We start from the raw sequence: 24,519 nt of genomic DNA, 5'->3' as shown, positions 1-24,519 counted from the left end.
CACTCCGTAGAAGACCGGCCTGTTAGGTTAAAGTACGCCTGTAGATGTGGGAGGTAAATTTGAGCCATTGTTCGCGCTCTCTTGGTTGCTGTGGTGTCAAGCTGATCGCCCTACCGACTCGTTCGAGTGACACGGAAGGTCTCTACTGGGAAGCCCATACAGGACTACCGCAGAAGAAACTTCAATAATTGGCGACCTCTGTGAATGTAAGTCACTATTGGCTGAGACTTGTGAGTTATACTGGCTGGGCAGTGTTTCTCGTCTGTTGCTAGATGTGAGCTCAGGGGAGCTGTATTTACCACCGAATGGGATTAGCTTGATAGACACAGCTCGAGAAACACCCCCCAGGCACTTAAACTGCGATCAGACAACCGGGAACTGTTTATGGGCCAACTAGTTCATCCCCTCCGTATTCTCTACCTGGCTGTCGGCATGCCGACGGACAGTGGGCGGGAACTTCGGGAGAGGGAGAGCGTACGGACCAAAATAAGCAGGACAAGAAGGCTGAACTTGACCCGCGGGCAGCTAAAGAAGTTGAAAATGTATAGGGTGGAGACCTTGAAAGTCTTCAGAAAGAGTGCCATAATTGAGGGCCTAGTTCCCATCACGAAGTCCCAAGGTCAGCGCTGGAGCCAAGAGAGGTGGAGGGCAGACCATGGTGAAAGTATCTGGGATCGATAGAATCCATGCAAAATCCGAACCAGATCTCTTCGCGGCTCTGCTTGACGTCTTGAATTGGCCCACGATCTGAGTAAAACGCAGATTGCGTGGTGCCGGCCAGCCGGGTACCTCAGTGTTGCGTCCTAGTCGTCAGGTCTCGTGTTGACAGAGGTCTGACATCTTGAGACACGTCTGTCAGTCTCATAGCGTGAGACATGGCTCATTCTCGCAACTAGTGAGGCTCTTAATACCATAACCAGCGGGAGTCTTAGTATAATAATAGCCTAATCTTCTTCAACTGCCGGCTGCAAGGTCCCCTGGTCGCTCGTGTCCTGGGGCCGCAACTGAAACCATAGACACTCTCCTGTAGCTCAATAGGCTGATAAACATAGTTCAAGTCAACTTTCAGCCTAAACTTGCAGTCTCGGTAATGTCTTAATCAAAGGTAGCTCTACCAGCAACTCGGGAACAACTACGCGACACTCTCTTCAACACTGCCCGCGTCGACCTGCGGTCAAGTAGCCTCACTCACTTGTACGTGAACCCAACTCTCGAGTTGCCTTATTGACGCCCGACGCCCCGGAATCTACAACAATAACCGAAGAAATAATGCAAATCATGATACCCAACCTTGAAATGGCATCACAGAAAACCTCAACCCACAAACTCGCAACACCCACCACCCCGCGTCTCACCATGCGTGACCTGATCGGCAACCCCCACGCGCTTCTTGACTCGCACCCATGCCCTGGCCTGATGACCCTACGCACGTCAAAAAGGAAATCCTAGATCTTACGGTCCGCGCGGCTCCGATTGACAGTCCTGTGTTGCCCGAGACATAGGGACGGGAGAGCAACATGGGAAATCACGCTCTTTTTCTTTCACAGTGGCGAAGACTTGAGAAGTCGATTATCTGCACAATCGTATTGTGCGTATTCCTTCCCACCCTCTTTCAACTTAATAAGCCTTGTATGCTTATGCAACCTCTTTCCCCCAAATGATCGACCGCTAAGCTCGGTTTGTCAACATCAAGCGCTGTCCAGCCTTACTTGAACCGCAGCATGAGAATCGCGACGTCATTCATCATGGCAGTGAAAAAAGAGGATCGTGTTTCAATCCCTGGAACGGCCCTGACCTGCAAGCACTGTCCCTGAGTTCGCCCCGTCCATGGGAGCTGGTCCTCGCTCTACACGTGGTAGTGGCATGATTGCTTGCTCTGACAAGGAGAGGGGGGGGGTGCGTTGGATGACCTCATGGGTGGATCATCTGCCACGGTCGGCGTGATGCGCAACAGCTCTCACGAGAAAGCTGTAACGTTGTAAAAGAGTGAGACGCGAAGCTTACTCTGGGCGAGCTCTCGATACGGGTAGCTATGTTTTGTTTAGGCTGCGATGAACGCGTCGATCGCCTCGCTTTCGCTCCGTGGCTTATCTCATCGGAATCGACTGTGGCGGAAAGAGACGCGGTCGACGTCAACACCTCAGATCTGGTAAATCATATACATCACATACAAGGCGCAGCAAAAGAGGCGAAACGTCATTGTGTGGTTAACTTATGGTATTTCTGCCATTCAGTAAGAGCTACCTCTTGCGGGATCAGAGTCGCCGCCCATCTCATATCCAGGTCCCTCCCTTTGCCCCCGCCCCCTCGCACCGAGATCACAGAAACAGGACGGTGAAGTCACGCCTGCGTGTGTCGTGGTAATAAATGATTTCCAACCGTGTGGGGTATCCCAAATGCAAAATAAAACAATAAACAACGCCTGAAAGATGTTGCGAGACCCCTGCTGTGCTTTCCCGCCTTGCACAGATGATGGAATGGGGTTCGGCAGAGAAATGCGTGTTTCTCCCCAAGTCTAAATGCGCTTTCCGTGAGAGAGTTCCGAATGCTGATGCTGATGCTGATGTAGACCGAGCAAAAGAGAAGAGGTAGGTTGGGTTTGAGGGAAGTTATACATGTGTGTTCCCAGGTGGAGAGGTTGGAGGTGTATCGAGTTGGGTGGATATCTGAGTCTGAGTGTCTATAGTCGTTTCGTTGGAGTGATGGCGAGGTCTGAGGTGAGGTAGGATGCAAGAGGTAGATGGTAGATGGAGATGCCTTGTCTGTTCGACAGGCTGATCCGTGGAGGAAGCATAGGATTGCTTGTGGCGGTAGATGTCGAGTGTCGTTTGACGCGTCTAAAGGGGTATCATAATGTCGAGATGTCCGCCATCAAGCTCCCTCTTCCTCCTGATCTTGACTCAAGTCGATTACTTCTTGTGCGACTTGGAAGATCGCGAGTAATTCCTCCTCACGCGCTCACGTCCGCGGCGCTCCTCCTCATCGCTGCCGCTGCTGAGACGGCGACGTTCCTCCTCGTACCAGGTGCTCAGGGCCTTTCCGCCAAAGGTCAGGTCCTCGTCCTCGATGATGGTAGGCTGGACCCAGGTGTAGGCCGAGGCGTCGACTTCGCGGGCTGAGGGGTCGAGGGCCTGGAGATTGGGGACGAGGTAGTAGCAAGTTGTCTCGGTTGAAGAAGCCATGGTGACGGTTGTTGTGTGTGAGAAAAGTTGATCGCAAGAGTTTGTAATTGTGGATTGCGACCTGCGCTGGGCTGGTATGTGTATAGAGTTATATAAGAAGTTGTTTGTTTGCGCGTGGTGTTTGTTGTTGTGGTCGATGTCTTTGTTTGGGTCGTTTGGAATGGACACGACGGTATAAACAAAGGGAGAGGTACCTTCTCGGTTTGGTGTGTGGCGAGTGAGTAGTTGGTGGATGCGTCAAGCACTGATCAAAAGGAGCTCCAGCTCGTGAATAAGAAAAGCAAGCAAGAAACGCTGAATAGATGTGACCAAGATTTGGGGGTCTGTAGATTTGTAGATGATGAGGAGGAGAAGATAGAAAAGCTGGGGAAGGGGATTTCGGGGGGGGGGATGGGACATGGAAATATGAAGCCCTGGAGGTGGCCCACGCTCTAGGTCTGATCCACTCAAAATGGATGGGACTGGAGCCTCAGGTCGGTCGCTGGAAGTGGAGGGTGGCGGGTTTTACAGGGGGCGCCTCTAGGGGAGGGGGGGAGTGTTTCTCACAAAAGGGGCGTGGGGTGCTGAGCCGCACTGTGCCTCGTCGCTGGGAGAGCTGGGCCTCATCCACTGTGGCGACCTCCGCTCCCGCTGCCCAACAAGGCAGCCCGTCCCGGGGCGGCCCAGCGGGCAGACAGCACAGTGTGAGAGTCAACCCGGCGTGGCCATAGCGAGAGAGCGGCTGTCTCGTCCCATGTGGTTTGAAACTGGAGGAGGGCCAAAAAAAAGATGGCAAGGCTTGCTTTGCTTTGTTTGACACGAACAAGGCACAGAAAAAAGGCTGGACTGATCCGAGAAGGCTTTTTTTGCGGGGATACGTCAGAAGGGCTTGCTCCTTGTCAAATGCCATCTTATCTTTGTCTTTCGGAGCGACCGATGGCTGACATGTCGTGAGAGTCAGATCCCGGGTCGGACCTAGCATCGGGATGTCACGAAAGATGGCATCTTTTGAGGGAATTTCCCTCTCTCCATCTGTTGTTGTTGAGTCTCATCCTCGCACACACACCAAGCGGAAAGATGAGGGTTCGCCGTTGGGGTGTTGAACCCGCCCTGTTGGAGTCGTCCGAGTCGAGATGGATGGACGGCCTGAGTTTTGACTGGACGAACACGTTAACTTTGGGGGGGATGCCGAGTTTTTTTTCCTACTTTGCTTTTGGCGGATCTTTTCTTGACAGAGTAACTACATCTCACGTATTCGGCCAGATTTTTTCATTCTTTATTTGATGCTTGAAAAAGAATGTTGGATGGTCGCTGGTGATACGAGCGCTACACTTTGGCGTCGTATCTCACCCGCATTCGATAGAACGCTCATGGTAAGACAGTCGACACTTGGTCGATCCCGACTTGGCGTTCGTCCACGTCGAGCATTTGCACATTTTTTCATGGGGAATTTTTCTTTTTTCAATTCGCACATTCAATCAAGCTCTGATGATGTGTTCTGGCAGGTCTGGGTCGACGGGGGTGCGGCCATGTGGAGCCAGCAAACAAAGTCCAGACGCCTCGGTGAACTGATCCGATCCATCGCGATACGACCAAAAAAGTGAGGCTGGGGCTCCTCTGTCAGTTCGCTAGCTATCGTGGACGAAAAAAAGGGGAGAAAGCTCGGGCCTCATCCGGAGCGAACCCGGCCGAAGAGAAATGAGTCGATGGTACGATGTGAGACCTTTTGTCTATCTGTCTAGCTGAAGAACCATCTGATAGTCCTATCTCGTTGATGCTATCGCGGACACGGATGAGGACATTTAAAAAAGACACACTGTGTCTGAAGAAGCATCGTGGCATCCGCCGCTAGGGTTGTGATACACTGCCCGGGGGCTATTGAATGGCTATGCAGCAGCTGCCTGGGCTCAGCCAGCCCTGTCAGACAAGACCATATCCCCTCTCGGCCTGTCAGATCACAGAAGTGTGGGAAGAAAAAGTGTATAAAAAATGCTGGCCTCAGCCTAACCAGGCAGCTCGCATGGCTCTCTCCTCCGTGATCTCCATCCAGACAGCAGACATGGGCTCTTGCAGGACGAGGCCCAGCAAATCTCGGGATCCGCCGCCACTTTGGCCAGCCAACCCCTACGCGACGCGGCATCTCGCCATGGGGCCTGATTGCGGGGGAAGCAGGCATTTGCTTTTTACAGGGGGCCCACGAGAGGGGAGTGTGGATATTCATCGTCTCCAGCAGGGCAAATAACCATGCATATGATATGTTGTCTTCTTTTTTTCAACCGAGAAAGAGGGGAAGCACAAAAGGTGACGACGACGACAATAATGGGGAGCTGCTGACTTGCTCCCGGACTGCTGACGATGGTCGCCGTCAACCTTACAGGGCTGGCAGACCGACCTAGAACGCACAGCTGACGGTGCCCTCTGGAATGGGAGATGGGCACCCCGTGCGCCGCTGCCTCGCAGAGCTCTAGACCCTCTGACACGAAGCTGTGAGGCACGCGAGCTGGAACAATATAACTGTACTCTTCTTATCAAAGGACAGCAGACTGAGGCTGAGTTGTCCCCCCTACCTGTCAGATCACCTGCATCCGTGCGAAAAGGCAATCTGGCAAGGCACTGAGACAAGCCTAGTATCAATCTACCCCATGATTTGAAAGAGGAGACCATGTGCCGCAATCTTGGAAAAGAAGGTCGGCGAACAAGAACCTGGGGTTTGTCCCCCGTCACATGTTTTGAGCCCTTGTGTGTGAATTTGGGGGTAAGAAGCGGGGAGTGGGGGGGATATGGTTGGAAGTTATGCGCCACGAGGACAAGGCCATGGCGAATGGGCAATTGATCTCGGGGGGATAGGGCGGTAATGGGGGAAAAAGGATGAGGCAAGTGTTGAATCACTGTCTTTGATTTGCGTTTGAATCACTGAGGGCGCGTTTCGCAACAATGATGCTCTGAATGGCATCTCTCCACGCGTCACGGTCCAGATCTCTTGCCTATCTGAGTGCGTGTGCCGAGGATGCACAGAAATCCGGGGTCGAGCCTCCGTGTGATACCCTGAAACTGCCTACCTCCGCCTTGCAGGCAGGGCTCATGAGTAAAGATCCTTGTCTCCTGCGAATCCCGGAGCCGCCATTCTTCAGCAGCTGGTCCCGGGGTCCCGGGCTCTAGGTCCATGTGTGTGTGATTCAGCTGCCCCTCCTGTCGAACAGCCTCGACCGGCGGCCGTTGAGAGTCTATCGGAAAACCGTAGAGTCTATTGAAACCCAAGCCATCATTCTATTGAATACGGCTGAGAAACCTATTGAAAGAGCCTTTTTGGCGCTGAGACAAGGCGCAAGCCCAGGGGAAAGAGACCCGGATTCTCCCAGCTTGCTTGTCAAAGTTTTTCATCCCCTTGTCCAGCATTGACTCGTTCCCTTCCATTCGCGCGCATTGTGTCAAAAGATTTTTCTCGAGTCCACCGCCACTGAGCAAGCTCCGAGTCATGGGGCTCACATCCATCGTACAGTGTGCAAACCTCACCCCTTTCAAGAGTCAAGCCAGAAGCCGTCAAGATTGCCGACCAGAACAAACTTGACACCGCCGGTGGCGCCTCGTTCTCTCACCGACTTCTCCGGCCGGGGAATTTCTATGTGTCTTTTGACTCGAACCGTCTTGTTCTTAGCTCTGTTTGCGATAGCTAGCTCGCGATATCAGTCAATTTCGATGACTCTATCGTCAAGAACCCCCTCCCCGGTGCCAAGGCCGTTCACCCCGCTCCGGCCTCGGCCCGGCCATATGGGCTTCCGTATCCGGCGTCCCGCCCGGGCAAGTCTCGGTATGAGATCCATCGCCCCCTCTTGCACAGTATAAACATTTTCTGGGGAACAAGAAAAAGCTCCCCTTCGACCCGGGATGCAGACGAGTTAGCCGAGCCGACGACGCACGTTTCTTCTCCTCAAGGACAAGAGCCTGCTGGGATCAAGAGCCCGGAACAATACAACGCTGATCGATGCATGTGAGAAAAAAAAAAAACCCTCGCCTTGCGATGATTCCAGGGTTGTTTTTGCCCCAACGACGTCACTTGGACATAATTCCCCCAGCATCGACAAGAAATCTGTGTTCCGAAGAGACCGAGGTTCCACCTTGGCCTTGTGGGCAATTGAGTAAAAGAAAATGGCGGGGTGTCGAAGATTGGTTTCGCGATAAGAAAAATACCGGTTTTCGGAGCCGGCAAGGGCTAAAGAGATCGGACCCCTTGGCGATGATGTCACCATTTTTCACTTTGACAGCTGCTTTTCGTCCATCTCCCGCTTCCGAACACGACAAAATCTTGATACCGAGATCCTGGGAAAGGGGCAAAACAAGATGGACCATCTTTTTACTGTGCGGCGTGGCCAAGGGGCGTGTACATTTCGTCGGGCTGTAAAGGGCCCCATGACCCGGACCAACGCCCAACGTTTCGAAGATCTAATGTTGACGCCATTGATAGCGGAACCGTTCACACGACGTAATTCTAGGATTCCGGCTCTAAACTTGTTTTAAAACGGGTAACCTGCAAGTCATTTCGGCGGTAGGACGGTTCGTTTATCTACTAAGCTGAATAAGCGCGTCGGGGGTGATCACTCGGTCGTTTCGAATGGGGTAATGTCATTGTCGTAGTAGGCTTCTTGCATGACAGGTCGAGTTACACTCGCATATGGACCTATAAGACTTGTTGTATTCATATTGATGGTCTCCAACACGCCTGTCTACTTCAACCCCAAGCCTGTGTTGGCGGTTTCCCTTCAGCCCTAGATACAACGACCCTCTCGGTCGGGATCTGATTGGAATTGGCATCTAGCTCAGCAGTACCCCTGCTGATCACGGGCTGTATAGTCGTAACCTCTTGACCAGACACTGTTCTCGGTGGACGTTTCAATCCGATAGACACAAAAGGCCTCGGCAACACCCGGAGCCTCTCCCTGATGCTTCCAGATGGGCCCATCCTTCTCCTCCCGATGCGAATCCCCAGGCAGAGGGCAGCGATGATGAGCCCGCAGCCACTCACAGAGCCTACGACCGCTCCGACTATGAGGTTGACGTTCGGCCCTCTGTCCTCGTCACCCTCTTCCTCATTATTTTGTGTCTTCGTGGTCGGGGTGGGCGTAATAATCGGCTCGGTAACTGGACTGACTTGAGCGCCTGGACGTGGTTGTGGCGTTGAAACTTTTCTCACATCCTTTTGGTAGATTCTCTGGCTCGTTTCGATACAGTCTGCTCACCGAGGTGGGGATGTTCCTGGGCATACAATCGATTACCCCCCTCGTTGATCCACGATCTGGCCATGACTCTATAACCTTTATGCTGCCGTAGGGAATCGGGTAAGGGTAAGGATCTTGGCTTTTCAGATAGCAAGAGAGGGATTCTGTAGTCATAGATTCGCCAGGTGATGATGTGTATGTTTCCACGGTGTCTCCTTCATCTCCACAGCGAACAGTCATGACTGTTGAGAGCCCTTAACATTATAAAATCTGCGGAAGAGGAGAAGTAGCTTGGCTTACTTGGATACCTCTTTTCAACGACGTATCCGGTGACATCCGGCGGCCGAGTTGCCTGAGATGATCTTCCGTGTAAAAGAAAAAGAAGAACGAGAAGAGAATATGACTTTGTCACTGACAAGCTCATCATGGAGTCAACCCCAAGGGCACTAGACCTGACGAGAGAAATGCCCACCACATACAAATGGAGAACAAAGAGAAAATGAAACTGGGAGAGAGCCTGATCTTGTATAGTCGAGCCCAAAGAAACCAGGCTCGGAATCCAGTCGGTGGCGCCTCGAGCCAAGCATGTCACCACACTATCCTCACCCTCAACAGACTTTCCGTGGGGGGCTATTATGTCAGATTGGCTGGCTGGCTTTGAATATGCAAAACTTCCCGTCTTGTGGTAGCCACTGAAGAAGCTTGAATTTCAAGCTGAAACCGGGGTAGATGCAGGTCCTGTAGCACAGAGAAGCCACCAGGACACCGGGGAAGGGCCGGATGAAGATACCTTCTATATATGGATATTGAATCTATTCTCAATGAGAACATCTATGAGAATTGAATCCGACCATTGGATGACCCCTAACCCAAGTTTCACCCTGATGGCCCGAGATCCACTAACCCAGATGGTGCTTAGAGAATGCTCTATTTAAGCCATTTAAGCCAGACCCCGTTCATAGTTTGTGTACTAGAGCTGACAAAACCACTTGGCATTATACTGTCCTCAGAGACCAACAATACCTTGTTTATCAAAATTGTAAACGCCATTCAATGATATTCAAACGACTTGCCAAATGCGGTTCCCTTAGTAATAACGCGTGATCACCTGATGAACCCCGCATCCAAACCCATCCCGCAAAACCAGCAGTGCAAAAAACAACCTACCCGCCGACGAATAACGGCAACAAGAAAACACATGAGAAGTCCAGGGCCCACGAGAATAACGTCATAGGCCGCAGCATGGGGGCCATGGAGACCACCAAGCTGCCCAGCCTCGCCCCGAAGCCGGGAGGCGCACCGGGTCCCGACCTGGCCGCCGCCCAGAAGGCCTCGCGCGTCGCCGTCGCCTCGTCCCGCAAGACGTCGACGACTAATCACGCGTGTGTGCAGTGTCGGAGGACAAAGACAAAGTGCGACGGGAGACATCCCTGCTCTAGGTGTCAGTTCAACGGGCACACGTGCGCCTACGACACGCGCACGCTGTCGGGCGACAGGCTGAACAAGCTCACGCATGCTTTCAACCAGCAGAAGGATAGGCTTCAGCAGCTCGAGACCATCCTGGCGGCCATGAGGACCGGGACTGATGCGGAGGCGGCCGAGGTCATGGCCTGGATCAGGATAGGGGAGCCTGTTGAGTCGATCGTTTCCTATCTTGAGTCGAGGTCCAAGTCGGTCGTCATCTCTGAAAGGTCAGTTGCGTTTTGTTTTGTGAGCATGGGTGTTTTTGGTACAGACGAAATAGACTACGTTGATGGACTCATGGTTCATTATTGCTTTGATGTCATCTGCTTGACAACTCTTTCGCGGTGTACCTGCCCATGCTTTCATGTTGATTTCTCTGTTCCTCGTTCAGCAACTCAGCCCTTGGAAGATCCCCTAATCTGTGATAGGCTCCTCGGTTCAAGCGGCGAAGCACAGAACAAGTTCATCGAGACGCTCTTTGACAGGACGGAATGGGTCCAAGGCGTGACCACCCCAACAGAGGCTGTGCCCATCGACCTCAAAGCCCGCACTCAGTGCTACTTCTCATCTAATTTTGGAAACCTCCCCTTCTCCAGTGGCATCAAGGCAAACCACTACCCCCCAGACGCTCAGAGGAGCCAGCTCCAGAACTACTATGCCAAGCACAACTGGGCCATGATGACGGCCAACGACGGGCACGGCATGGCGTCGGTGACAAAGGCGTGGGCCGACACCATGAACAAGGCTCGGCAGCTCATCGCCTCGGGCGTCAAGCCCGACGAGCTCACTGGGCCTTTCCCGACCGTGACGGCATTGTTTGACAAGAGGGAGTACGACACTGCGCCTATGATCAGCAAGTGGGCGGTGCAGTTCATATATAGTTCTCAGCATGAAGACTATTCGTTTACTTCTATGGCTTCCGTGTGGATTGTATGGGTCATCATGAGGTGGATGATCAATCCGACACCAGATACATACTCGGTGAGTGTGATTCCTTGGTCCACTACTCAACTGGAGACGTCCATCTAGCCTCGTCGCTGTAGTTGTTCAAATAACGAGGCAGTGGGCTAACAATACACAGGCAATGCCAGAATGGATCCGGCCAACTGAGCTCCAGGTTTTTGTCCCACACATCGACATGGTCGACTGCATCATCTGGCCCTACTTCCGAGACTATGTGATCCAACGCCCTGAGATGCAACACGGTGGCTTACAGTGGCTCGCCGCCTGCACAGCAGGAGTCAAAGTGTCCTGGGCGGGAACAGTCGAGGATGCATTATGCGTTGATGAGGCGACGGGGAAGAGGAGGCTGAATGCAGAAGCTGAGGTATGTTCCCTTGAGTCTTTGACTAGAACCAAGACTGACCAAGAGCAGGCAACACTGCGAGACCTGAATAATTGGTCCCTCGCAGCTTCATATCGCGCATTCATGCCGGGGATCGACGGAAACATACCCATACGAACGATGGAGGACTCTGTGCAGGATACCTGAGAGTTATAGAGACTGAGCATGTAGAACCGACGACGTAATTATCATGTACTAGCGGCTTTGATTTGAGAGGAAATACCCACGTCAGAATAGCCTCGCGGAGAGGCAAGCCACGCGGCTTCATGTCAATAGACAGTTGTTTGAAACTGAGTATCATATGCATTTTGCGGGTAGAGGAGTCGTTACCAAGGACTTTGGATGGGCTTCTATACTATTGTGGATGCAAGCAACATGGCGAGTGTCCTCATCTAATGGCCTCCTACAGTTATGGAGTGAAATCAGTGTGTAACCAAGCGCTCTACCAGTCCCCTCTACTCATGAAGTACGAATATGTGAATGAGTCGAAACGAAGCGAAGGAGTTACATTGTTCCAAGGGCAACATGACCTGCAGCTGTTCAGGGGCGATTTCGCCCGACGTCGCTGATAGACGAGACTGGATAGTTTCATTGTCTGTGACAATCGGATGACGGATTCGCGCCTTTGAAGTCGAGATGGTGAAAATGGGTGTTGCGATATGGGCAAAGGGGGACACAAGGGTTGAAGTCAAAGGCGATGGCGCGTTTTGTTGGCTGGGTGATAGATGTTTGCTGAACTGATGGCGAAACCGCGTGGAGGATTTACAGAGAAGAGGAGCTATTGGGAGAGGAAGACTTGCGTTGGTACCGATAAACGGGCAGGTAGGAAGGTGTTGTGCGAGCTGAGGTGCCTTCCCATCTGATCCTTCAATTGTTTTCTGAGGAAGGCACCCCTTGAGCAATCGGGAGGCACGAGCGTGAGATCACCAAACACTGACGAAGGGGAGGCGTTCATTAAGAACAATACTCATTCTGTTCGTTTGTTGTTGACCGTGACTCTCCCCCTCACAGCTATATTATGAGTTCTGCGTTCGCCCTCCTGCCTTCTTCTCTCCTTCTTCTCCATTCTCCGCAAGCCCTCCCACCTTGATCATCACCAAACCTCACCATATCTAACATGTCTTCTGACTGGGACCGAGTCCCCTCTGGCGCCGGCTTCGACAGCTGGAACGACCTGAAACTTGCCGCTGACGAGCGCGCCGAAGAGATCACCGCCGAGCTAGAAGCCAAGAGGGCAGAGAGAGATGCCAAGTTTGCGGCCGAGATGAAGAGAAAAGAGTTGGAGTGGGCCCAGACGCTTAGAAGGAGACTGGCCATGAAACCTATGGAACCTGAGAAGGGTAAGGTGATGGGGGGAATGCTGGTCATGAAGCAGTTGGTGAGTGTTGTGTTCAGTCATCTATAGAGGACGGTGAAGCTGACGATCGAACTAGCCAGAGATAAGGCCTCACGATGGAGGAGCATCGCAAGGTTTCGGAGGAGGAGACCAGACTGAAAGCCCGGCACGAAACAGGCAAAAAGCTCAACAGGAGATGGTCAAGACGCCGGCGGATCAGGGCACAAAAGCGAACGAGAAGCGCAAGCGCGGTAAGCAGCCCGTCAACGGACACTGATGCGAATTTATTTGACCTTGAACATTGCAGTCCTTGTAAGTATGCACGATTGCACTGAGAAACTAGGTTAAGCAGTCACTAACCTGGGTATGAGTGGGACAAGGAGCTTCAAGCTCACCTTGAGGGGTTGGCGGTGCAAGCGGACGACTGGCTCATCCTGTCTAGTAGGGCTTGTGGATGGCTCCTATTCTAGAGTGGATGAGAGGCCAAAGATTGATATGGGGCTCTACGTAGGAATGATTAATGGGCATTTGGTAGCTAAATAGTTACTGAGCAAGTCTGATGCCATCTCCCTCGTGCTTGTTGTTGTACCGTCGCCTGCGCCTTGTGTACCAAACGCAACCCTGTTCCCTGCCTAACCATGTGGATAAGTGAGGGCCGTAGAAGTTTCGTTTGCAAAGCTTCGATGGCCCAATGCAAAAGCCTCACAGCATGTTCATTGACCACGGGATGCTGGCATGGCTTGGTCAGCTGCTAGTCATCATGTCCTTGCTGTCACGTATCGAGAGCGATCAAGACATTTATATGTCTTGGTACATCTATTTCAACAAACAATATGACAGTCTTCAACGTATACAAGTCATTATCTGCGTGGTGGTCATCATCCAAGGGCCTTTCGCCCACCCTTACTCAAACTCCTGCACGAGCCTTGCGACACCCTCCAACAAGCTCGTTTACACCATCTCGAGAGCATCATCATCCTTACGAGACTTTTCCAGACGCTTCTTCAACTCTTTCAGTCTGTTTGCCCGCCGCTCCTCTTCTCCGATCCGCAGTGGTGGAGCGATGATCCGTCGAGAATACCACCCTGCGGCTGTGAGTATCGTCACGGGTATCGCAATGACCCAGTATATCCAGAACTTGTTTGAAACGGTCCATTCTCCTGTATTGTCGTCGATGTTGAAGAAGGACATGCTGAATACGGCAGAGATGAACGTCGCGGGGAGGAAAGTGAGGGTTGCGAAAGCGATTGTCTTCATGGCTGCGCTATCGGACTGCGTAGCTTGGCCGATCTGGACGGAAATGGCCGAGTCGTATTGCGCGACTAGGTTGAAGGAGAGTTGGATCTCGTTGATGAGGCGCTCTTTGTTGGAGAGTGCTCGGGATTTGAGGCTTTCGAGGGTGTGCTCGTACCAGAACAGACGCTCGCGGACTTGTCGGAAGCTCCCCTTCGTTGGCTGCTTGCCAAACCATCGTTCTTCCTCCAAAGTCTTGTGTTGCTCGACAATGGATTTGACTGTCTTGAGGCAGACATCTAGGGTTTCGGAGACGTGAATGGCGTGTCTTGCGAGGTCGTGTAAGCTCCGGTAGTTGGGGTCCGGCTTGCTGCGCTGCTCCTTCTTTTCGACGTTACGAATCTCGGTCCTGACCGTCCAGACAGCATTGTCCTGTAGATCTGAGAGTTGCTCGAGAAGTCGAACGTGGACCCAGAAAGGGTCGTGGTGGGGTTCGGTGTGGGAGCCGTCGAGCATCCCTTTGGGGACGAGCTCGCTGAGCTTGAACTGCTTTTCGGATTCAAAAACGAGCAGAATGGTCTGGTGAGACGAAGCGATCCATCTGGTAAGTGTGTTAAACTTGTACCAGGAATGCTTGTTTCCAGGATGCAGCTGCTTGACGAGGTACCGTGACCATGCATCTGCTGGTGTCAGCGTGGATCGTAAAGACTGTTTGGGTTGCTCACTGAGTGATGTAACAATGCCGTATTCATCTCTAAACGTCTCGCATCCAAAGTGACCGTTGGACTTTTTGGTGTAGTTTGACCACCAGAGCTGTGGCATCTGGAATTGGGTGGTGAAACATCGGCGACATGATTTGCACTCGCGGACCTTGTCTGCGTCGGCGAAGCTGAGAAGATGTCAGCTGTTTTCGTGTGAGGCTTGAAACGGAATGACTGACATTACGACCACATGTGAGTCGGATTGAAGGACAGGAAGTTCGGTTGAGTCATGAAGTTGGGCTGTCGTGATTGTTTCTTCCCGCCAGTCATTTTTGCCTGAGGCAAGATCAGCATCCTCTCCATCAACGCAGCGATATCCATCATCAGCTTACTCTTGTCCCAAACCCGAGCCTTCAATGGCACACAATTTGACGATTCTGTAGGCATTTTTTGGGCATCACGAAGAAAAATGGATATTTAGAGGTTCAAGTTGCGAAAAATGAGGAGGACCTTGTTTCAATAGGCGCCCAGCCTGATTTGTCTGACCAGGGTGGTGCGCGGTCTGAGGCGAAGCACATCAGGCAGGCTCTGAGAAATCAGATATGATACGCGTGATAAAACGAGGCTGTGATTAATTGGACAATTGTTTATGCGGATTTGTGTAATGGGAACGGGATTGTAGTGTGATTCTCATGCAGGCTGTAGCAAGATATTGAGGAGAGGGGAAACAATGGATTGACAAGTCACTAGGTTAAGTATGGGTGCCATAGTATTCCGTACTTTGCTAGACTAGCCAATAGAGATCTCACCATCATTCTGACACTTGAACTATCTCCTAGCTTATGTACACTCTCAAACCTGCTATCCATTTTGCTCCAACAAAACACCCTCCATCCATACCTCAAGCACAGATCGTACAACAAGCCTTCCGGCCCCAACGGAAGCTAGCATCGAAATCTGCCTCGGCTTCCTGAAAGAGGAGCCTGGCATCGATAGCGCGCGCCACGAAATGGCGATGCGGTCTTCTCGTTGGTCGCGACCGGTCTGCGGCTGAGGGACCCCTGTTCCTATCTGGACTGAGGGGTTGAAGACGAGCTGTCTTGCTCTCGACCCCGTGGGCATTCTTTACCCCCTCCCTTTAGTGCCGGAGCAGGGTCCTGCTGGCAGGCAAGGCAAGGCGGGACGTTGGGTTGGGCTGGGTAATAAATAGCTAGGAATGGGATGCCAAGATGTCCGGGTTCTTGGATTTACGACCCTTTTTGCTCGTCTCTTTACTCCCCACGCGCGTGTGTAAGTAAATGGCTTCTCCACAGCCTACCCGTGCCGCCAGCACGGCGCCGTCTCAACGAGTTGCTAGAAAAGCAGTCGGAGCATCTTCAATTCATTCTGCTTCTCCGCGTCCTGTGTCTTTGGCTTTGAGGCCTGCCTCTACTTGGAGTGCCCCGCCGATTCATCCGCAGCCAGGTCAACAACATCAGCATCCTCACCAGCAATCGAATCAATATCCTCAGGCTCAGGCAGGTCAATATGGGCATCCGCAGCAGGGACAGCCAGTAGCTCAGCCGAATCAACCTGGTGGTGTTCATTATCCTCAGCAGCCGCAACCAAACCAGTACCAGCAGCCTCACCAGCAGCATCAATCGCCAAGCCAGCAATACCAGCAGCCAAGCCAGCAGCATCACCAACCAAATCAACAACAGCAGCTGCCAAGCCACCAGCATACACCACAACCGCAGCAGCAGCAGCAGCCGCCTTATCAGCAGCCTCAACACCAAAGCCCGCATCAACAGCAGACATACCCGAATCAGCAGCAACCACAGCAGCAAGCATACCCGCAGCAACACGAGCATCAGCAACAGCAGCAAACCTATCAACAAGTCCCACCACACCAACAAACGCAGCAGCCTCCGCAGCCTCAACAGCATAATTACCAGCAGCAGCAAGTCCCTCAGCCTCAGCAGCAACATGACTACCACCAACAGCTGTCACAGCAGCAACAGCAACAGCAGCAACAGCCACAACCTCACCACCACCATCAACCCTCAATCTCGAACCCTTCAGTACCTCAGAATCCCCCTCCTCAACCGACACTCGAGCACCCGCCACAACCATCACCAGCGAGCCCATCTCTGCAGCATCCCCAATCGATAAGCGATCATAATAGCATACACTCGTTTACGGCCGAACATGGGAGACCTCCGAGCATCAGTAGCAGCAGCGCTGGTGTTGCGACGCCTGGGACGACCATCACTACACCCAGTACACTGACGAGTCCACTGTGGGAACATGCTGCTGTTCCTCCTGCGATGCAGCCAGCGCCGAGTGGACGGGTATCAACTGGACAAACTTCGTCGAACTCTTCGATATGTAACCATTGTCGCAAAGGTGAGCCAAGTTGAGGACAGCGCAAGGAACAGATGCTAACTACCCCAAGCTATTCCGCCAAACGTCTCCATCTACACCTGTCTCATCTGCAGCACCGCACGCATCACTACAGTCTTTTGCGTCTGGTGCTTCACCGCAAACGCTGTCAACATGTCCCACGGCCACGACAAGACCTACTACGTAACCGACTCCGATCCCCGCGTACAACTCTCTGTCCCAGACCCCACCTCCCACCTATGGACGATTCGCAAGAACGTTTCGGGGCGACTCTGGTACACGCATAATTCGACGGGCTTGAAGACGCATATCAAGCCTACGGCGGCTGCGTTGTCGGGATACTCTGGTCTGCCGGCAGGTTGGGAGGAAAGGAGAACGCCTGATGGGAGGACTTTTTACTTCAATCGCAAGATGGGTAGCAGCTCATGGACGAAGCCTGCTAATTCTTTGCCTGATGGGTGGAAGGAGTTAAGGACCCCAGACCAGGTACCGTTCTACATCAATGAGAGTCTCGGGCTCTCAACTTGGGATCGTCCAGGACAACAACCAAGGAAACGACCAGGACAGAGCAACAAGGTCGTCACAAGATCAAGATCTGGACAGCCCAACAGCAACCAAAACGCCGGAGACGCTATCCTGTCAGCTACCATCAACGCAGCCAGGCTCACAGGCCACGGCGTCGAGGTGGCAAGTCGACAAATGGGCAAACTCGGCAAGAAGAAGAACTGGAAGAAGATGGGCCGTATCATGACACAAGCCAGCGGGTTATCCATGGACTCTGACGGCGAAGGCGGCGGTGGGAACAGTTCCGACGATGGAGGGTACGAAGATCAGGGACAGTATCAGGAGAATGTTGGCTTTCAGCAGGCTGCGTTTTCTGACCAGCAGTCGTTTACAGATGTGAATCAGGCGCAGGCTGGGTATCAGCAGCCTGCCTATGAGCAGCAGGCGGTGTACCAGTACTCTGCGCAACAGGAGCAGCCTGTGTTTGAGCAACCCGCGCTGTACGACAACAGCGGGCAGTTTGCATATCCTGGAAATGAGCCACAGCAAGGTTATGAGCAGCAGCAGGAGCCTCAGTATCAGTATGGCCAGAACCCGGCATATGATCAGCAATCCGTGCAGGAACAACAGCCCGTACCTCAGCAGCCGGTTATGCCTCAAGAGCAGCCGCAGTATTATACCCAGGAAACTCAACAGCAACCTTCACAGCAACCAGTACCTCAACAACCAATTCTCCCTCAGGAGCAGCCTCAATACTACACCCAGGAGGCTCAGCAGCAGCCTGTGCAACAACCTGCGCAACAGCAAGTGCCTCAACAGCAAATCCACCAGCCAGTCCCTACCCAGCAACCTACTTCATTCGATCTCGTCATGCCCCCAGACCAAAATAGCGATCTTCCTCCATCCGCCCCCCAAGAGCCATACATGCCTGCTCAACCCAGCCAGCAACCGGCAGTCACCAACCAAGTCCCTACGACCCAAGCACCCATGTATACTTTCCAGCAACCATTCTTCTACGACCCAACCCCCACGACACAAGCCCAAGCTCCTGTGTCATACCAGTCCCCGGTATACTCTCCGACGTATATACCCCCCGAGCAGAGCCAGCTGCCGCACAACAACCAGCCCGAGATCATAACGAGCGACGCCCCCCTAGTTGAAACGTACAACTCAGACAGCACAACCCTCTTTGTCGACAACGCTTCATTCGTGACCGGAAGCGGACAACCGAACGCTGTGAATGAACCCGTCAGCACCATACCCGATAGCCAGGGCGATATTGTAGTAGAGGTTACGATTCAGCAGCAGCCAGAGCCTCTGGACGTTCAAAGCCAATCGAACTTGGTGCTCATTTCAACTCCAGAGCCGTTGATCATACAGGAAAACGATCAAGCGCCGGACTCTGTTTTGGCAGCTCAGTCGACACAACTTCAGGGAGACATGGATGCATCTGCGGCATGCTTGGCCCTCATCTAGGGGATCGGGATTTGTACTTATCCATGAGAGATTTGTATCCAGAGATATCACAAGTAGTAAATGATGAATGAAATCGAATTCGCTGTCTATACTCGGATGTCCGTCATTCACAGTCCCTATCAAAGTCTCCTTCCCACCTTATACTCCTTTTACGAGTTTAGCTCTGTGTCTTCATGTTTCCATTTCTCAAGCATTATATCAGCGTCTTTCGTGCCTGGATGGTCTGCTCCCAAAATTTTATGACTCAAGCGTGAGCACTCTTGCATTAGCTCGACAGCCTCCTCTTTCTTCCCTTGACCGATCTGTGACAGAGCCAGGTTATACATCGTGGTTAGGGTATTTGGATGCTCGTTGCCAAGTGACAGACGCTCAAGGTCCAACAGGAGAGATTGCCCCTTGACTGCGTCGTCATACCGCCCTTGGTAGCAATGTAGATTGCAGAGAAGACTGAGGACAATCAACGTTTTAGGGTGACTCTGGCCGAATATGTCCTGACGCAACTTCAGTAGGCGAGAAAGGAGCTCATCGGCCTCGTCATACTCTTCCAGGTCTATGTGAGCAAGGGCCAATATGTGCATGCAGTCGAGGATTGCCCGATGATCCTCATCGAAGAATTGTCGTGCGTCGTCCAATGTTTCCATGAGCAACTGCTTCGCCTGCTCGAACCGGCCTTGACCTCTGCGAGCTAGCGCGAGGAGACGTTTACATTCGAGCGTTAGTTCATCCTTGTCGCCCTGTGTCTCTTGCGCCAGCGTCACTGCCTTGTTGGCGCACTCTTCAGCCTCTTGGAGTTGGTCCAGGTAATGAAGTGCCCACCCAAGGTCTTGCAGCGCAAAAATCGAGTCCCGATGCCTCTCACCAAAGGCTTTTTGCGTTAGACGTAGCTTGGTTTCTCTCGCAAGCCGTAGCTCCTCATATCGCCCCCGCGAGTAGAGAAATTTGCAAATCCGAACCTGAAGATCATACGCCTTTTCCATCCCATGAGACTCAGCCCAGTCACATACTCGCAGTGCATGTGCCAGGTATCTTTCGCAATCACCCTGCGTCTTGTTATTGTAGTATGTGTCTTGAGGATAGACACCATCCACGACGTGCAGCGCAACTTTGGCAAAGTATCCTTCATTTTGACCCGCTGACTGTTGCGTCTTGAGGCCGTATCGGGCAGCGTCCTGTACAAGCTTGTGCATCTCAAACGCCCGCCTGTTGCCTTCACCCCGGTGCTCTGTCATGAACGAGAAGTCTTTGAGTCGGCGCACCGCCCGTCCCAACTCATCAGGATCCTCCTTCTTCACCTGTTCCTCTGGGCTAGGCGAAGCGGATCTGAATGAAAAGTCCTTGAGCCGGCGTGCTACCCTCTTTAGTGTCCACTCTCCTTGCCTCGGTTCCGCTGTTTGAGTTTCCTCCCTGTATTTGGCGGCCGCTGCCAGCAGTTCCACCGGAATGTTCTGGTTGTCGACAAACGCCAAGACGTGAAGAATCCTATACGCAGTCTGGCTCTCTTGTTTGAGGCGGCGAATCGATATGGCCCATGTCCTCAGCACGCTGTTTTGGGCATCGCCCCTTCTGTGTCTGTCAAACTCGTCCTCTCCAAGAACTCGCCATCGCCCAGTTTCTCGCTTCAACTGGGACAAGTACTCGGATACAGATGTATCGGTTCTGTACAAATATGCCCCCGCTTGCGAAATGGCCAATGGCAGCCATTGAAGCTCTTCGAGTAAGAGTTCTACTTCGCGAACCTCTTCACTTGGTGTCACTTGACGCCTCCATTTCTCAAGCAGCTTCCTTGACTCCTTGACCGTCATCTTGGCGACTTGAATCCCTCGCTGCGGGCCGACAAGACTCCCATCAACTCGCTGATCGCGACTTGTCCACAGCACGGTGCCGTTGGGCCCTTTCGGAATCGAGTCCAACAGAGCCCCCTGTTGTTTGCCAGATGTCTGGCCTACGCCAAAAAGGCCAAGATCATCGGCGTTGTCCACGATAAGGACCCATCGTTTCTGTGATTCTATACCGCGTCGCACTGCCCCCAGGAGTTCACTTCCTTCTAGGCGGCTTCCTAGACCCAAAACACCAGCAATCGTTTTGTAGTCTTGCGTGAACGTCGCCTCGGTATCCGCGTGTACCCAGAAGACTGAGCAATCGGGGTCGCGACAGCGGTTATAAGCGTATTGCAGGGCGATCTGGGTTTTTCTATGCATAGCTTTAGTGATACCTCCAGTTGAATACTTGGTGATATCTCCCCTTACCCTGATCCGCCGAGACCCCAGAGTGCTGCACTGTGGGACTCGTCTGAGTTGAATGGCAATAGTCGGTCGAGCTTGGCGTTGATATCGGGACGGGGAATAAAGTTCTCGTTGCGATCGTAAGCGAGAATGCGACATGCATCCGAAGAGGAGGTCCCCAGGTTGGTATTTGAGACTAGTTTTGTGTTTCTAACTGAAGTGCGACTGCAGGAAGCTGGCTCATTGTTGTATAGATCATTACCCAGGCCATTTGGTTGCCTCGAATTGGAAGGCTTGTCGGTTCGCGGGTACTTCTCCACGAGCGCCTTTGCGACTGACGCGGCCGTGACAGCTGCAAAGTTCTGCCAGTTTTTATTCTTATGGCTATCGGCGTAGTCACATATGCCTTTGACAATGATGCAAGGGATCTCATCCCAGGCGCCTGCCCCCTCCATCTCGAAAGCAATCAGATCGTGCGCTTTCGCGATTCTATCGCGATCTTTTCCGGATTTTAGCACCGTGTCTCCTGATCCAAAGCGACCAATGAAGACTCGAGGCACTCGAAGCCTCTCGCTGTCTTGGAGTCGTTGTCTGGGGACACGCTGTCGCACATCACATCCGAGCTCACGGCACGAGAGTTTGCGGCTAACACTACAGACAGCATGTGGGCTATCGTCGCACACCCTACAGAGCTCTGTGGAGTGATGTTTGTGGAGGTAGGAGCTTGGATAGAGATGATCATTTTCGGCTCCAGAATACGAGTAGTCTGCTGCTTCATCCTCGGTTCGTTGTTGACTCCAGAGCTTCTTCAAGTGAGATCGTGCTTGTTGTTCGAGCCATCGAAGGCCTTGACTTGTCGCCAGCCTTGCAACGAGGTTCTGGACATGTATCACCGGCCTTCCAAGGCTATCACTAAGAGTATCTTTGGGTTCGAACTCGTTTGGGTATCGTCTCCCCAGGTCGTATTGGACGACAGTGTTGCTGATAACAACATCCCCAAGGACGAGCTCCTTACCCGATCCTGTCTTTGGGACGCCGCCGCAGATCCCCGTCACCAGGACGAGCTCCAGTTTCGGATAGCTAGACCGAAGGCTGGCGGTTGCGCTCGCAGCCTTGACTTTGCCCATGCCGGACAACAAGACGATAACAATATTGAATGGCCCAATCCGTCCGGTCGTGTACTCGTTGGGGTCGCCGGCTGCCCTCCCGTAATTCCCGTCCCAGAACTCGTCGACAAGGTGGCACACAGCATCGTACTCGAGCGGCAAAGCGCAGATGATGGCAATCTCGAAATCGTTTCGACTCGCTGGTGGGGTGGCCATGATCAACACGGAGCGGTTTGAGACCCTTCAACGATGGCAGATCTATTCAGGTGAAGCATCAACGATGGATGACTGGGCGCCAATGCTGTTGTATTTGGGTTGCAAAAACGAGGCTGGCGGCAACCAGCGAGTTGACCAAATCCCTCACGTGGACGGGCAGACATACTGTTCAGCTCTTTCCCCTGCCTGCATGTCGCGATATCGACCAACCAACCATCTGTAAGCGAGCCTTAGTAAGAATGCCCTAATAAGTTAATTAGGGGTCTTCCGAACCCCCTGGTCGCTGGAGCCAAGGAAAGGTGCACCGATTGGTCTTGATCAGAGGAACAAAATATTGAGGTTCAACGGCCAAACGAATTGATCCAATGACCAGGGGGGGTCACGAATCAAGGGGGGTTCGGAAGACCCCTAATTAACTTAGATGAGGAACTCAACTTGGGTACTAAAAACGCACACACCTAACCTACCTAGGTCGTGCGTTAAGTGGCTCTTTTTTGCCAACTCACCGCCTTCCCCTTTTAGCCGCGGCCAATCAAGCCCCGCCATCAAAAGCCGCCGCAAGCTGCCTTTAAAGACAAGCCCTCGCAAGCTACTATTGTAGGCCGTTGCAAGCTGCTGCTGCAAGCCCTCGCAAGCTGCTGTTGAAGGCCGCTGCAAGCTAGATGTGAACGTTGGGTATTAAAATCAGATTCGCTGGCCTTTGACAACGGGCTACAGTTCGCATCTTCCCTAGTAATAGATAAAATAGCTAGCTTAATAGCCGCGAAATTCAAAAAAAGGTAACTTCTACTAACCTGATGACTTTGTTTACCACCTAATCACGGTGTATAGAATCAAAACATGGCGAATCAAAAATAAGGAGCGTATAGTTTAATTTAATAACTTCGGTAGCGACTGGACGAAACAAGTATGTTTCCAACCCCAACTAGGTCTCGCACCCCTTCTTCCCTTACTTCCCCCTACCACTTGTTAACTGCGTTGCTGATCTGCTCAGAGCCCCAAGAACCCTTGTTCTGGCCGGTCTCGTTGTAATCAAACATGTAGACGCTGATGACGGGGTTGTCTCGGTCGTTGAAGTGGTCTTTGCCAGATGCAAAGACGCGGAGGCTCCACCTGCTCTGTCCGTTGATGTTGCGCTTGTAAGCCGTGGCTGAGATGGGCGAGCCATCGGCAATGTAGTGCGGGGCTTTGTTCTTCATGCCGAGAGAGCCCTGATACCACCTCCGTGGGTCAGTACTGGTCCAGCAGACCTCGCTGAGGTTGCCCTTCGGGGCCACGTAGTAGACGCGGATCTGCACGACTTGTTAGCCATAGTGTAATCTATGATTCATTACGGGATTTCAGGCCTACCTGGAAGACGCTGTTGGGCTCATCCCATCCAATGGCAGCGATCTGCGTGGACTTGTCATTGACCACGATATCGTCGCCATTTTCATCGTCGATTCTCCTCTGGATGTAGTCTCCGTCTCCATCAGCGTTGGGAGAAACGAGATAGGTGAGCTTTCTCTCGGAGTTCAGGTAGAACAGGTAAGCCTTGTCTCCGCTCTGAACGGCAACGACATCCTTGGGGAGCTGGGAAATAGTGTCAGCCTTGAATTTAGTGAGTTTGGAGAGATGGTATTCATACTTGAAGAACCGGCATGGTTGCTGGGAACAGAGGTTGCTCTGAAGGAAGATTGGGAGTTGGAGTAGCGTGTTGGAAGGGTTGTGAGTTTTTGATCTCAAAGAAGAGAGAAGTGTCAGTGATGGTTGTTGTAGCTGTGAGAGATTCAGATTTCAAGACGAGGGAAACCTCCAGCTTTATACTTATTCCATCAGACAGAGTGGTTTCGAGGCTTACGTTAGCCTTCCTCATCATAACCGCGTATCTCCAAGGTATCGGGAATCGCTCATGTATCTCGTTCGTACCGAGCAGATGCCCCTCTTAGCTCTTTGCAGCGGATATACTGCTCATCGGAACATATCGCTGTTCAAAAGAAGGTCATAGCCAATCAACATATTGGCCAAGCATGTCTCAGGACGGAAAGGAGACATAACGTTGCCTCTGACGATCTAGGCCTTGTAGAATGAAGGGCTGGCTGGCTAAAGCATGAGCGTGTCTCATTCACACGGCCAGGATCGCATGTTCAGGCAGCCACAGATCAAGCCATTATGATATAG

At 52.4% G+C, this 24,519-nt stretch overlaps 8 protein-coding genes across 8 annotated transcripts; 3 read left to right on the top strand and 5 right to left on the bottom strand.

Annotated features, from left to right (window-relative positions):
* Positions 1-2,909: 2,909 nt before the first annotated feature.
* LRP88_09212 (uncharacterized protein) lies at positions 2,910-3,182 on the bottom strand (the record flags this gene model as incomplete). Its single annotated transcript, XM_083245702.1, has 1 exon — positions 2,910-3,182. The coding sequence occupies one exon, from the start codon at positions 3,180-3,182 to the stop codon at positions 2,910-2,912; it is 273 nt and encodes a 90-aa protein (XP_083100196.1).
* Positions 3,183-9,616: 6,434 nt separating this feature from the next.
* On the top strand, positions 9,617-11,330 carry LRP88_09211 (Cys6 transcription factor domain-containing protein; the record flags this gene model as incomplete). The annotated part of the gene is made up of 3 exons (XM_083245701.1): positions 9,617-10,065; positions 10,267-10,819; positions 10,920-11,330. 3 exons carry the CDS (start codon positions 9,617-9,619, stop codon positions 11,328-11,330), a joined length of 1,413 nt encoding a protein of 470 aa, XP_083100195.1.
* A 970-nt stretch (positions 11,331-12,300) lies between these two features.
* On the top strand, positions 12,301-12,796 carry LRP88_09210 (uncharacterized protein; the record flags this gene model as incomplete). Its single annotated transcript, XM_083245700.1, has 2 exons — positions 12,301-12,561; positions 12,617-12,796. The coding sequence occupies 2 exons, from the start codon at positions 12,301-12,303 to the stop codon at positions 12,794-12,796; spliced, it is 441 nt and encodes a 146-aa protein (XP_083100194.1).
* A 674-nt stretch (positions 12,797-13,470) lies between these two features.
* LRP88_09209 (uncharacterized protein) lies at positions 13,471-14,783 on the bottom strand (the record flags this gene model as incomplete). The annotated part of the gene is made up of 2 exons (XM_083245699.1): positions 13,471-14,641; positions 14,701-14,783. The coding sequence occupies 2 exons, from the start codon at positions 14,781-14,783 to the stop codon at positions 13,471-13,473; spliced, it is 1,254 nt and encodes a 417-aa protein (XP_083100193.1).
* Positions 14,784-15,881: 1,098 nt separating this feature from the next.
* On the bottom strand, positions 15,882-16,580 carry LRP88_09208 (uncharacterized protein; the record flags this gene model as incomplete). The annotated part of the gene is made up of 1 exon (XM_083245698.1): positions 15,882-16,580. One exon carries the CDS (start codon positions 16,578-16,580, stop codon positions 15,882-15,884), a length of 699 nt encoding a protein of 232 aa, XP_083100192.1.
* A 408-nt stretch (positions 16,581-16,988) lies between these two features.
* Positions 16,989-18,815, top strand: LRP88_09207 (uncharacterized protein; the record flags this gene model as incomplete). The annotated part of the gene is made up of 1 exon (XM_083245697.1): positions 16,989-18,815. One exon carries the CDS (start codon positions 16,989-16,991, stop codon positions 18,813-18,815), a length of 1,827 nt encoding a protein of 608 aa, XP_083100191.1.
* Positions 18,816-19,080: 265 nt separating this feature from the next.
* On the bottom strand, positions 19,081-22,359 carry LRP88_09206 (uncharacterized protein; the record flags this gene model as incomplete). The annotated part of the gene is made up of 3 exons (XM_083245696.1): positions 19,081-19,117; positions 19,317-21,005; positions 21,062-22,359. The coding sequence occupies 3 exons, from the start codon at positions 22,357-22,359 to the stop codon at positions 19,081-19,083; spliced, it is 3,024 nt and encodes a 1,007-aa protein (XP_083100190.1).
* Positions 22,360-23,318: 959 nt separating this feature from the next.
* On the bottom strand, positions 23,319-24,001 carry LRP88_09205 (uncharacterized protein; the record flags this gene model as incomplete). Its single annotated transcript, XM_083245695.1, has 3 exons — positions 23,319-23,651; positions 23,710-23,931; positions 23,987-24,001. The coding sequence occupies 3 exons, from the start codon at positions 23,999-24,001 to the stop codon at positions 23,319-23,321; spliced, it is 570 nt and encodes a 189-aa protein (XP_083100189.1).
* Between the last annotated feature and the right edge of the window lie 518 nt (positions 24,002-24,519).

Source organism: Fusarium phalaenopsidis (genome assembly GCF_050370095.1).
Source record: "Fusarium phalaenopsidis strain FUZ10S chromosome Unknown contig_32302, whole genome shotgun sequence".
NCBI classification, from domain to species: Eukaryota; Fungi; Ascomycota; class Sordariomycetes; order Hypocreales; family Nectriaceae; genus Fusarium; species Fusarium phalaenopsidis.
The sequence above is the reverse complement of the archived record's forward strand: the minus strand, read 5'-3'. Positions and strand labels throughout refer to the sequence as shown.